General features: G+C 45.3%; 2 protein-coding genes and 1 pseudogene across 5 annotated transcripts in view; 2 read left to right on the top strand and 1 right to left on the bottom strand.

Moving 5' to 3' along the window:
* The window catches only part of LOC117190495, a 54,194-nt gene that overhangs the window by 32,086 nt on the left and 9,456 nt on the right, over nucleotides 1–12,652 (top strand). For 3 of the 4 annotated variants that reach the window (XM_033395561.1, XM_033395563.1, XM_033395565.1), the window contains one exon: nucleotides 1,358–1,971. In XM_033395561.1, coding sequence (XP_033251452.1) covers nucleotides 1,358–1,530 — 173 coding nt within the window. In that variant the 3' untranslated portion in view covers nucleotides 1,531–1,971. Of the gene's footprint in view, nucleotides 1–1,357; nucleotides 1,972–12,652 lie in introns of those variants that run through there. The other variant, XM_033395562.1, reaches the window with a different exon arrangement.
* Nucleotides 232–1,351, top strand: LOC117190499. Its single transcript, XM_033395569.1, has 2 exons — nucleotides 232–438; nucleotides 509–1,351. The coding sequence occupies exon 2, from the start codon at nucleotides 594–596 to the stop codon at nucleotides 1,029–1,031; it is 438 nt and encodes a 145-aa protein (XP_033251460.1). The 5' UTR covers nucleotides 232–438; nucleotides 509–593; the 3' UTR covers nucleotides 1,032–1,351.
* On the bottom strand, nucleotides 1,757–5,963 carry LOC117190502 (annotated as a pseudogene).

The following is a 12,652-nucleotide window of genomic DNA, read 5'->3' as shown; positions in this document are numbered from 1 at the left end:
ACGATCACCGATTTTGTTTCCTTTTTTTCTTTCAGGGCACGTGCGGCCTCCACTATTCTCCACCGGAAACTCTTCCCTTTTCTTCCTCCTCGCCCCGTTTCCTTTTCTCCTACGCAACTCTGCCACTGCTTCCCAGGATCCACTATAGATGCCGCTGTCTCTTTCTTCTCCAGCCCTGATACCTATCGGCTCTGTCCAAAACCGCCCATAACAAATTTATAGGTGATAATTTAATTAAAACAGAAAATACGAGTAGGATAGTACAAACTAGTCATAGAGTCCTAGTATTGCACTGCACCAGACGTTTTTCTGAGATAAAACCATATAAAAAAAACTATCGATGTTGCAATCCTATAATAATTATAAAAATTCCATCCCCGAGCACAATCGAAGCCTCTATTTTTTCATAATTTTCCAAAAACAGTCGGAAACATTCCAGTAAGTTCACAGTTTGTTTTACTTCATTCTAGTTGTTCTTTCTAGTTGCTTACATCGTTCTTTTACACAGCCATCACACAAATAGTTTGCTACAACATTGATATTAATTTTGGTAAAAATTATCCCCATCGGAAGGCGTACGTTAATTCATTACAATGGCACCCGCACCACCAAAATCGAATCCGTCGTTGCCGGCGGTGGTGAGCAAAAGTCCGCGGGCGGAGCTATCATTCACAATTCAGTTGCTGTCGGGAAGGGCCGTGGTGATGGTGGAGTGCCCGGGTTATGACACGGAGCTGTTCATACCGCAGATTGTCAAAGACCGGATCACCCTCCAAAACATTATGCTGAATAGACGGTGCTGCAGTGAGTCCAGCTTGACCACATACCCGACCGTTCAACCTGTGAGCAGTCCGCCGGTGCGAGCACCGAAGAGGATGATTTCGTCTACACTACCACCACCTCTGGCAAGGAGCACTCCAACTTCACTTTCTGCCAACAAAACCGTTGAGCTGACACCAGAACCAGCGCGTTGCCAAGCAATTCCAACCACTTTCTATTCGTCGAATCCGCGCTGCCTACAAAACCGTTGAGCTGACACCAGAGCCAGCGCGTTGCCAAGCAATTCCATTCGAATCCGAGATACAGGACGTATCTCTTCATGTGAACCAGTCCTATTCGAACTCTAGCTTAGAATCCCATCCTCCGCTTCTGCCGCCTGAAGTTTTGAGCATCACAGACGCGAGGATGAGTGTCGAGCACACCCAACTCTAATTTGAACGCAAGCCCACCTCTGAGAAGCTCAATACGGGTGAAGCCGCCGGAGCGCACTTACGCGCGTCGTAAGACCGACAATATCGGCAAAGCCAAGCCGCCGACGAAATGGTCGCCGGTGCAAAACAAGAAACGGCAACGAAGGGTCCAAATCCGAGCATGCATATAGAAGTGCGCAGGCGGAACTTCCTTGAGGACACACACAAGACTATTGAGCCCTACGACCTGCAAAATGCTATCAGCTCGCCTGTTGTCCAAAAGGAAATCATCCAAAGGCACCTGCCTTTGGTCACTGCCAAGACAAAAAAAACAGTTTGATGCGCTGAAAAGCACGGCCTTCGATCTGCTGACAACGTCCGCCCAAGGGAACATAGCCGAAGAGTTGGTCCAACAGTTTCAGGAGGCCTGCATGGATAGGCGTTCCTCCACAGTGCCCAACTACATAGAGCTGTCCGCCAGTCCTCAGCTGCAACTAGACCACGAGGTGAAGGCTTTGCTGGCAAGACAAAAGCGTTTAGATCGGTGAAATAAAAAGCCAATGAAATGGATGAAGCGCACGTGATTTATTGCCGCTGATTTGTCTACGTTTTCAAAATTTACTGTTCGCCCTTCAAGTCAATTGCAATATGTCTTAGGGTGTAGCAGCGTATTAAATGTCCCTTTCATGAAGAAAAATATTCTTTTTAGTCCTACTTAGTCGTAGTTAGCCCTACTATATGTACAAATCTACCTAAAGATAATAAATTTAAATAATTATAATTTTGTACGATAAAACGTAATTGTAATTGGGAACCCAAGACCCGGACCAGAGGCCTCTAAGAGCTGCGACAACGGAAGCAGGCTTTGAATCCCCGCTTAATAGCTCGTATGTTCTGTACGACCTCCTCCTATCATAAAGAATAATCATAAGATCCATTAAACGACAGAATACGATCACTTACCTGCATCAGATTGAAGCACATGGCAATCACGGCCATTCCCAGCAATAGATATACGGCACAGAATAAAGCTGACCTCAACTTTGTCCCTATCGGCGGTTATCTATCAAGAGAAAGCTCATAGACGGTTCTTATTTGTATTCGTGATGGTCTTACCACCCGGTCGCCTGGAACCAAATCACCAAATCCAATACTGCTGAGCGAGATTAAGCAAAAGTAACTGCCATCCAAGTAGTTCCAGTCCTCCCAGCGACCGAAGAGCAAGGCACCCCACAGAATGTACCTGAAAGAGAAGGAGTGCAGCGTGTTTAAGGGATCTGTGTGTGGCAGCATTTTAAGAAGTCTGCAGCTCTTACCCGACCATGACAAAAATGCAGACTGTCAGAGGGACAGTTATCTCATCCGTGCTGCCGCGTATCTCTCGCTCAATATTCAATATTCTCTCTCTATTCGTTCGTTAATTCTAAGCGCAAGTCAAACGTTTTTCCTCCGTCCCTTCATTACCAGAACAAAACAGAAGCTTCTGCTGTTGGTATTGCAAATTTATTCGCTAACTTTTTCCAAACAACGTACTCGTCTCATATTTACAACGCATCCACTCCGTATCCGTACCAGCTACCTCAAGCTAACAGTATTTTTCTGCCCTTTTTCGAGGAAAGCGTTGTTCTTGAAGGTTTGTCATCTATGGACATATCGTTTTCTGCGGGTCCAGATAAGGTACCAAGTTGCATCTTAAAACACTGTGCCCAGTCCCTTTGCAAGCCCTTGACCTTTCTCTTCAACCTCTCCTTGGAACAGTCTTGTCTCCCAGTAATTTGGAATGAGTCCTACATCATTCCGCTTCACAAAAAAGGTTCAAGATCAAACAGTGAAAACTATCGTGGTATCGCAAAGCTTTCCGCCATCCCGAAGCTTCTTGAGTTCCTGGTCACCCGGCAACTGCAACATCTTTGTTGCAGCTTGATATTTCCGTCGCAACACGGTTTTTTCAGACATCGTTCAACATCGACTAACCTTCTTGAGTTTTCTAACCTAATCCACCGTGGTTTTCAAATTGGTTTGCAGACGGATGTAGTTTTTACGGACTTCAGCAAGGCATTCGATTCTGTGAACCATGCTCTGCTTATTCAAAAGCTCTCCTTATTAGGGTTCCCAACGAATCTTCTAGATTGGATTTTGTCCTATCTCTCTAACCGTACTCAACGTGTTTTGTTTTCTAACGTGTTGTCAAATACTGTTAATGTTACTTCAGGTGTGCCACAGGGAAGTCATCTGGGCCCGCTTCTGTTTATTTTATTTGTGAACGACCTTCCTCAAGTTATAACATACTCTACTACACTAATGTATGCTGATGATGTCAAAATCTGTCTTTCTTACTCTGATTGGTATATGCACACACGCCTTCAACTTGATCTAAGTGAACTACTATTGTGGTGTTCAACTAATCTTCTTTTTCTGAACCTTTCCAAATGCAAACTTATGACATTTTACCGTCGCGCTCCTCATTTTGTCTCATATGTTCTAGGAAATCATGTCCTTGAGCGAATTTCGAGTTCAAATGACCTCGGAGTCCTTTTTGATCATAAGATGTGTTTCAACACCCATATAGCTGCAACTGTAAATAAAGCTAAGGGTGTTTTAGCGTTCATCAAGCGTTGGTCCAAGGAGTTTGACGACCCGTACGTTACGAAACAACTGTACATCTCGTTAGTACGTCCTATATTGGAGTATTGTTCTTGTGTGTGGAGCCCGCAGTATAAAGAGCAGCAGGCTGTTATTGAATCCGTGCAAAAGCAATTTTTAATTTTTGCCCTTCGGAACTTTAACTGGGACTCGGGTAGAATCTTGCCACCCTACCGGTCTAGGCTAAATCTTATTGACCTGCCGTCGTTGCACCATCGCAGAATATGCAATGGCGTAATGTTCGTGCACAAGCTCCTTCTTGGGACTGTTGACTCCCAAACTCTCTTGGGTCAGATTGACTTGGCCGTTCCATCCAGACCTACCCGTACTTTTAGGCCTATCCGTCTACCCATATGTAGGTCTAATTATGCTGATCATGAACCTTTTAGGGTTTTATGCCATAATTATAACTCCCTCTGTCTAACCCTATCCCCTGAACTGTCTCTTAAACTAATTGCATGCAATATTTATAATCATTTAAATTTAGCTAACTTTTAACTTATCTTTTTCTGCCTTTAGTAACTAAGTACCATTATTAACAGATAATTTGTTAATTTAATAAATAAATAAATAAATAAATAAAAATATCCGAATCGGATCCGCTGTACGCCACATCCACGATGCTGGAGCTGTGATAAGAGCTCTTCGTGTAGTCGGTGCTACTGCTGCTGTTGCTGTTGCTGTTGGTGGTAGAGCTGCTGCTGGAGTAGCTACTGCTTCCGCCGCCACTCTCCATGTGGTGCATTTGGAGCTGAAATTATGTGTGATGATATCCCACTTGATGAGAGACGCTCTCACTCACCGCCCGCGCAAGATGTCGCATCTTTCGTCTCTCCCGTATTATCCGGCGCTTGGCCACTCCAGGACATATGCGGCACAGGCAGACCTTGGAGTAAATCCACTTGAACAAAGGCATCCCGATTATCGCATACAGAATGGTCGCCAGCTTACCCCACTCGGAGTGGGGTGTTATGTTACCATATCCGATCGTTGTGATGACGGTCAGCGAATAGAGAAAGGCCCCCGAGAAGCTCCATTGCTCCACATCGGGCCCCTTCAGTTGCTTCTTAACAATCGCCCGCTGGTACTCCAGAAGTACGTCATTGACACTAAAAGCGTAGAATAGTCTAGTTTAGTTTATGATTTGCTCAGTTGTTAGCTATATGTCACCGTTTCCTGTAGGCCTTGTGGTCGAAGAAACTAATGTTTTCGGCCGTCAACTTTCAGATGCGCGTGAGGCACTCCCCGCTGACATTGCGCTCGATGAACCGATTCGGCTTCTCCGACCTGAGTCGCTCGTATTCGAAGATTTCGATGGCCTGGAATATGAAGGCGCCGCCAATCGTGTAGAAGGTGACTAGCAGTATGATGCCCACATTGCTGAACATGAAGGCCGTGAAGTGGCGGCAGTGATCCTTGAATCGTTGAAATGCTGGCTTCTCCCTCCGGCGTTCCACTGGCGTTTGCTTGGACATGCTTCGAGCCGAGTGTCCTGCGCCTGGCCCCCATTGGCATTGGGCGTTTGGGGAGACGATGGGACCGCAGTAGAGCTGTAAATATACGATATGAGGGCTTGAGTGACGCCCCAAAGGATTTCCTGCACACCTATCGCTAAATATATCCGTGATTACTCGCAGTTTAGCCCAAACACACAAAGTGGTAAATAAACAAAACGCTGGCTATATTATCAAAGTGCTTAGCCTTAGCGGCCATAAATCTTTGCGAGCAATGGACGGATTCGGAACGTACGAATGAGTGTTCATGTGTGTGCCCGTACGAGTATGCTGCCTTGCCTGTACGAGTAGGTGTTTTATTTTTATAGTCTAGTCTGGGATTATCGTGCAATATACGATCTGCAACGCATACTCGTAAAGATCTTGATACATTGTTTTAGTGCTGTCCGGACAGAGTTTGGATACCATTTTGCACCTACTCGTAGTTTACGAGTACATATGTACATATGTATGTACATGCTATGCTACACAGAATTTCCAGGCGATCAGAGATTCCATTTGTTGCGTGACCTTCCATCCATGGCCACAATTATTAGTTATTGATCTGAATTATGAAGTCTAGTGTAAGTTAGGCTAGGGCAAAGCGGGAGCGCAATAAAAGCTCGCTCTCTCGCTCTTGGCGAATTCGCCCCGCTTTGCCACCGTAGGTTAGCTAGAGTAAGAGATTTGAATTGTGAAGAAAATATAGTTGTTCGCCAACCTTGAATTAGATCGAGCGTATCAAGTTTTTCGCCCCGCCAAATAAATAATTTAAATTACAGCCACCCAAAGTTTTCGGTAATTGATTAGAAAAACTCTTCTAATTTTTCATGGCGCCCCCGGGTGGACTGTAAAGTGAATTATAGGCAACAACAATAAGTGACAGTGACACAAGAAATTGCAGTATACATATGCAAACATATTCGTTGCCCGCGTCGTGGGTGTGTGCAATCGGCAATCAATTTGTAAAATATCATCGCGTCGGTCGCGCCAACAATAATTTTTGTGCAAATTCTGCTACCGCCGAGGGATGCCCTGCGATAAAGACAGGAAAGTAGCAGTTGGATTCAAAGATCCAAAAGAGGAATCAGAGGTATTTGTGCAGAAAATTGAAGGCTGAGCAAAAGACATTCAGATCTCTCTTTGAGGTGTCTTGTGCTGAAAACATTGCACATCGCCTTCAATTCTAGGCACAGTAATTGCATAAATATAACTAAAAACACATAAATACATACATATCGACACATACAGACATATGTGAACCGCTATTTGGACGCAACAGTTATATGTACATACATACATCTTTCGTTTACTGCAATCACTGTCGCCCCTCCCCCCCCTATTTCGTTCTACCTTTCTTGTCGTTAGAACCTCACAAAGTTTGTTCGTTCGTTCACCCAAGCCACGGCGTATAGAAAATACCCACACATACATACAAGCAGCAGCACCGGTGCATTATTTCGTTTTCGCTTTCGCTTCTCCACTGCTGCTTGCGTTGTATTTGTTGGGAGAATTTTCGTTGCCGCTCTTGAGCTTAACGGTGCGCCAAGTGACGCGCTACCCTGTATCTAACGGGTATATTGTTTTCGGCCGTCACTTGCAACGACCTCGAACCCTTGATACCTCGTGCCTCGACATTCAATTCAAATTCGTTTTCGATTATCGTTCTCGCTCAAACATATAAACAAAAAAAAAAAAAATAATAATAATAATAAATAAATAAATAGAAATAATTGTGGTTTGTTGTGTAAAATCTTCATACACAAACATTATGGCAGAAAAAAGTAAATCCACTCTTGAAGACTTAAAGATTAAGCTCAAAAGTCGAGTAAAAAGCATTCGCCGCTTAGAGGATCGATTAGATCAAGGGTCGATTCCTTTGCAATTACCGGAATTACAATGTAGATTAGATTGTTTGAATGCTTCAATTGAAAAGGCTAACCATTTGCAGGAGCAAATCGAGGACATAACAGGTGATGATGCATATGCAGCCGAGTTGGAAGAGCTGATAATTGTCACCAAAGGAAAGATAATGTCGCTTATCGCCGCCTTTGATGCAGCAAGCGAGAAGAAGCCAGTGTCTTCTTCAGCCCCAACTCATGCTAGACTTCCGAAATTGGCATTACCCAAATTTAATGGTAAACACTCGGAATTCAAAAATATCATTAGCCTTTTTGAGAGACTCGTCCATAGCGACAACAGCATACCGGTGATCGAAAAATTTAATCATTTGATTTCGTGCCTCTCTGATGAAGCATTAGGAACAATAAAGGCGTTCCAAGTCACCGAGGCAAATTATGAAAAGGCCATGGCTGGCCTAAAACGAGTATATGACAACGATTATTTGATTTTCACGAATAATATTTCCACATTGTTCAATCTGCCGAGAATGTCGCATCATTCTGCATCATCTCTAAGAACTCTAATCGATACTGTTTCGTCGATTTACGGATCGTTACTGTCGATCGGAGATGATACAAAAATTTCGAATGCAATGCTCATTCATCTCGTTTTAAACAGAGTCGACCCAGTGACGAAACAAAAGTGGGATGAACAGCTTACTTATGAGAAGTTGCCGCTTTGGTCCGACTTTGAGAAAGTCTTGAATCGTCGATACCAGCATCTGTCTGCTGAAGAATCGACCAAGCCAAGGCAAGACAAAGTCATGCCAAGCAAGCAACATAATCGCAGTTCATTTGCTTGTTCTTCCACTTCCACCAACAGTAGAACTCAGCAAACTTGTAGCTACTGCAATTCAGGAGACCATGTAGTGTCAAATTGCCCTTCATTTTCGCGTCTCTCGGTGATGCAAAGGTTTGAGTTTGCTAAGTCGGCATCCCTATGCATTAATTATCTGCGAAAAGGCCACGCTGTTGTAAAATGCAAAGCCAATAAATGTCGAGTGTGCAGCCGCTCACATCATACATTATTGCATCGATACACAGTGTCGGCTAATAGTCTCGCGTTGCCACCACCCCAAGAGAGTCCTTCTCCTCCATCAAATCAGAATCAATCTTCCACGTCACATGTTTTGCATGCGACAGCGTTGGACAGGGTAATTCTGGCTACGTCGATCGTAAGCGTCCGAACTAAGAGCGGTGAACACATTCTGGCCAGAGCTCTGCTCGACTCTGGATCACAAACAAATTTTATTACCGAGGACCTCGCTAATCGCTTACAGATCCGTAGAGAGGAGTCCTGTATTAACTTGCTTGGAATTGGTGAATCTAATTCTCAAGTAAAGGATAAAATACACACAGTGGTGAAGTCGCGAATAAATGGTAGTGAGTTCTCCTTTGATTTTTGGATCCTGAAATCAATTTCAGGTTATCACCCTGACCAGTCAGTGAATGTGACTGACTGGCGAATCCCAGAGAACCTACCACTGGCAGACCCTTATTTCTACAAGCCACAAAGAATAGATATGTTAATTGGAGCAGAATCGTTCTTTGAATTATTAGCTGTTGGTCAAATTAAACAAGGTCCTGACTTTCCAACTCTTCAGAAAACCCTTCTTGGTTGGGTTGTGTCGGGAAAATATGTTTCCAGGAGTTCTGCTCCTCAAATTACAAACAGTTTGAGTTGCAGTGAAGAGTTGCTAGTATCCATCGATAGGACCTTGAAAAAGTTTTGGTCACTGGAAGAAATGCCATCTACCAAGAAAATTGCCACACCTGAGCACAAGCTATGTGAAGAACACTATCGTAAGACGACTCAGGTACTATCATCAGGTCGGTTCGAAGTAAGGCTCCCGTTTAAATCAGATCCAAATTGTTTAGGCAACTCCTTTGAGGTTGCGAAACGGCGGTTTTTGTCGCTTGAAAGACGATTGCATCGTGACCCTGAGTTGAAGAAAATGTACTTGGAATTCATGGAAGAGTACCTCTCCTTAGGTCATATGTCTCCTACTGACAATACGATTCCTTCTACTCCACACTAGGTAATCCCTCATCAGTGTGTTCTGAGGCCCAAAAGTACGTCTACCAAGCTCCGAGTCGTGTTCGATGCTTCGTCCAAGACGTCCTCACAGGTGGCCTTAAATGACATTCTGATGGTGGGACCTACCATTCAAGAGGAATTATACTCGACACTGCTCCGTTTCCGTCTGCACAGGTTTGCCCTGACTGCTGATGTTAAAAAGATGTATCGCCAAGTGATGGTGAACGAAGCGGATCGGCAGTTTCAGCTCATAGTGTGGAGAAGAGACCCTTCTGAATCCTTGAGATTATACAAGCTCAACACTGTAACCTATGGGACTGGACCAGCCCCATTCTTAGCTATCCGGTGTTTGAAAAGGTTGAGTGAGTCTGCGAAGCTCTCATTCCCTAGAGCTGCTAACGTTATTGGGTCCGACTTTTACGTCGATGACTTGTTGACTGGTGCTGCATGCGTAGAGGAGCTAAGGGCAATTAAGTCCGAAGTGTCTCAGGTTCTTCAGACCGCAGGGTTTGAGTTGACTAAGTGGTTTTCAAACTCACCCGAGATCACCGCATCTGAGAGCACAGCCAAACCCATAACAATCTCGGATTCAGAGTCGACAAAGGCGTTAGGAATCTCATGGTTACCTACTGACGATGCCTTTAAGTTCATAATTGACAATTCAGTTATGGGTCTCCGAGCGACAAAACGGAACATACTATCGGTGACATCAAAGTTGTTTGACCCCCTTGGTTTATTAAGTCCTATCGTTATAAAAGGCAAGTTCCTATTGCAGGAGCTTTGGCTTAACAAACTATATTGGGATGAGTCGATCCCGCTGCATTTGGAAACAGCGTGGAATAAGTTGAAAAATACACTATCTCAATTGGAAGACATATCCATATCTCGGTTTGTGTATTCCGATCCGATGTCACCGGTTCAAATACATGCCTTTGCTGACGCCTCCATGAGAGCGTATGGAGCGTGCGTCTATATACGTAGCAGAACTGCAGAAGGTTTAAAAATATCATTGTTGACTTCGAAATCCAAAGTAGCGCCGCTCAAGACCAAAACGCTCCCAAGGCTTGAGTTATGTGCCGCTCACCTTCTCGCAGATCTCTGTCACAGAATCAAGCCCCTATTAAACGTGCCCATTGAACGAGTCGTTTATTGGTCGGATTCAGAGGTAACTCTCCATTGGATCCGGTCTCATCCATCGTCGTTGTCGACTTTCGTTTCAAATAGAGTGGCTGAGATTCAAGAGTGGTCTACGTGGCGGCATGTACCCACGAAACAGAACCCAGCAGATATTGTCTCAAGAGGTTGTGTCGTCGACGAAATCGTTCAGTCAATTTGGTTCGAAGGACCATCATTTCTGAAAGAGGAAGAAGAAAACTGGCCCAAGAACGCTCATTTCGAACACTCCGATGATCTTCAGCTGGAAAAGAGGAAGACTGCGGTCGGGTTGACCGCGGCTGTGCGAAGTTCGGAGCTGTTAGATGTCATCTAACATCTAACATTCTCGTCACACCTCAAACTGCTTAGAGTGTTCGTGTATGTGTTCCGCTTTATAAGAAAATGTAAAGACCCAAGCCTAAATTTCGAAAAAACTATCTCACCGACCGAATACAATGAAGCTTTTTATAAAATTGTCGAAATCATCCAGCATCACGAGTATCAAGGAGAAATTGAAAAGGTTAGGAAAGGATCTACAATTGGTCCTAGTCTTCAGCGGTTGAACCCATTCATCCATAAAGACACAGGGACTTGGTGCAACTTTTCGTTGTTGCGAGTGGGGGGGCGACTAGCCAAAGCTCCTATATCATACGATGCCAAGTTTCCTCTGCTTTTGACTAAGCGCTCGCAATTCGTGCGAAGCTATATTCGTCATCTGCACCATTCGAATTTTCATGTCGGCCCACGAGCACTTGTGAGCATCCTTCGACAGAGCGTGTGGATAGTGAACGCTCAGGAGGTCTGCCGTCAGACAGTTCGATCGTGTATGCGCTGTTTTAAATGCAAGCCTCGATTGCTGACGCAACTCATGGGGAATTTACCCGCAGATCGACTCCGTGCTCTCCGCCCATTTTCAATTTGCGGCGTTGATTTTTGAGGACCAGTGCACACGACATTGAAGGCCCCCATACAAGTCATACATTGCGCTTTTTGTTTGTTTTGCGTCCAAGGCGGTTCACCTAGAAATAGTTTCCGATCTAACCACTGATTGTTTTTTGTTGGCTTTTCAAAGGTTCGTCGGGCGCCGAGGATATCCCCAAGTCGTTCATTGCGACAACGGGACGAACTTCGTCGGAGCGCGCCGCCATCTCAGCGCTCTGCGGATCAGGCTCAAGGAGCAAGGATACGCAATTCGCGACTTCGCGTCAAAGAACGGATGCGAATTTGCGTTCATACCGCCGCGAGCTCCTCACATGGGAGGGCTATGGGAGGCAGGTATAAAAACTGCCAAGAGCCTACTCCTACGGGCGGTAGGCAGCGCGCTCCTAATCGCAGAAGAGCTCGCCACAGTCCTCGTCGGCATCGAGGCCATAATGAACTCGAGTCCGCTGGGAGCCATCAGCCAAGATCCAAGCGACGGCGAGGCCCTAACACCCGGGCACCTGCTGACAGGCGGGTCGCTCATCGCCCCCCCAGCACTGCGGACTCCGGACCAGGAGAGTCTCAGTTGCTTGCGGCGATGGCGACTTGTCTCGTCAGTCAGGCAAGCGTTTTGGCAGCGATGGTCCCGCGAATATGTCTTGGGGCTGCAAATTCGGGGCAAATGGCACCAGCAGCAACCGAACCTCGAGGAAGGAGACCTCATCGTGGCCGAGGACAATCTGCCGCCTCAGGAGTGGCTCGTGGGGAGGGGCATCGCCACGCACGCAGGAGAGGACGGCATGGTCAGGGTCGTCGAAATAAGGACTAGCACTGGAGCGCTTTTTCGGCGGCCCATACACAAATTAGCGCCGCTCCCAATGTGTTGAAGCCGATGCAGGCGTTCAACGGGGCCGGTGTTGCGTGACCTTCCATCCATGGCCACAATTATTAGTTATTGATCTGAATTATGAAGTCTAGTGTAAGTTAGGCTAGGGCAAAGCGGGAGCGCAATAAAAGCTCGCTCTCTCGCTCTTGGCGAATTCGCCCCGCTTTGCCACCGTAGGTTAGCTAGAGTAAGAGATTTGAATTGTGAAGAAAATATAGTTGTTCGCCAACCTTGAATTAGATCGAGCGTATCAAGTTTTTCGCCCCGCCAAATAAATAATTTAAATTACAGCCACCCAAAGTTTTCGGTAATTGATTAGAAAAACTCTTCTAATTTTTCACCATTCCATTCCGCATTGCGTAGTGAATTCATGCGTGTGAATATGCGTGCGGATTAATCAAGAGAAAATATTCATATAAATAGTA

Source organism: Drosophila miranda, assembly GCF_003369915.1.
Source record: "Drosophila miranda strain MSH22 chromosome Y unlocalized genomic scaffold, D.miranda_PacBio2.1 Contig_Y1_pilon, whole genome shotgun sequence".
Classification (NCBI taxonomy): Eukaryota; Metazoa; Arthropoda; class Insecta; order Diptera; family Drosophilidae; genus Drosophila; species Drosophila miranda.
This window is presented reverse-complemented; position numbering and strand designations above follow the sequence as displayed.

Coding starts and splice junctions, on each gene's coding strand:
- LOC117190499 (XM_033395569.1), top strand. CDS start 594: ATGGCACCCGCACCACCAAAATCGAATCCGTCGTTGCCGGCGGTGGTG.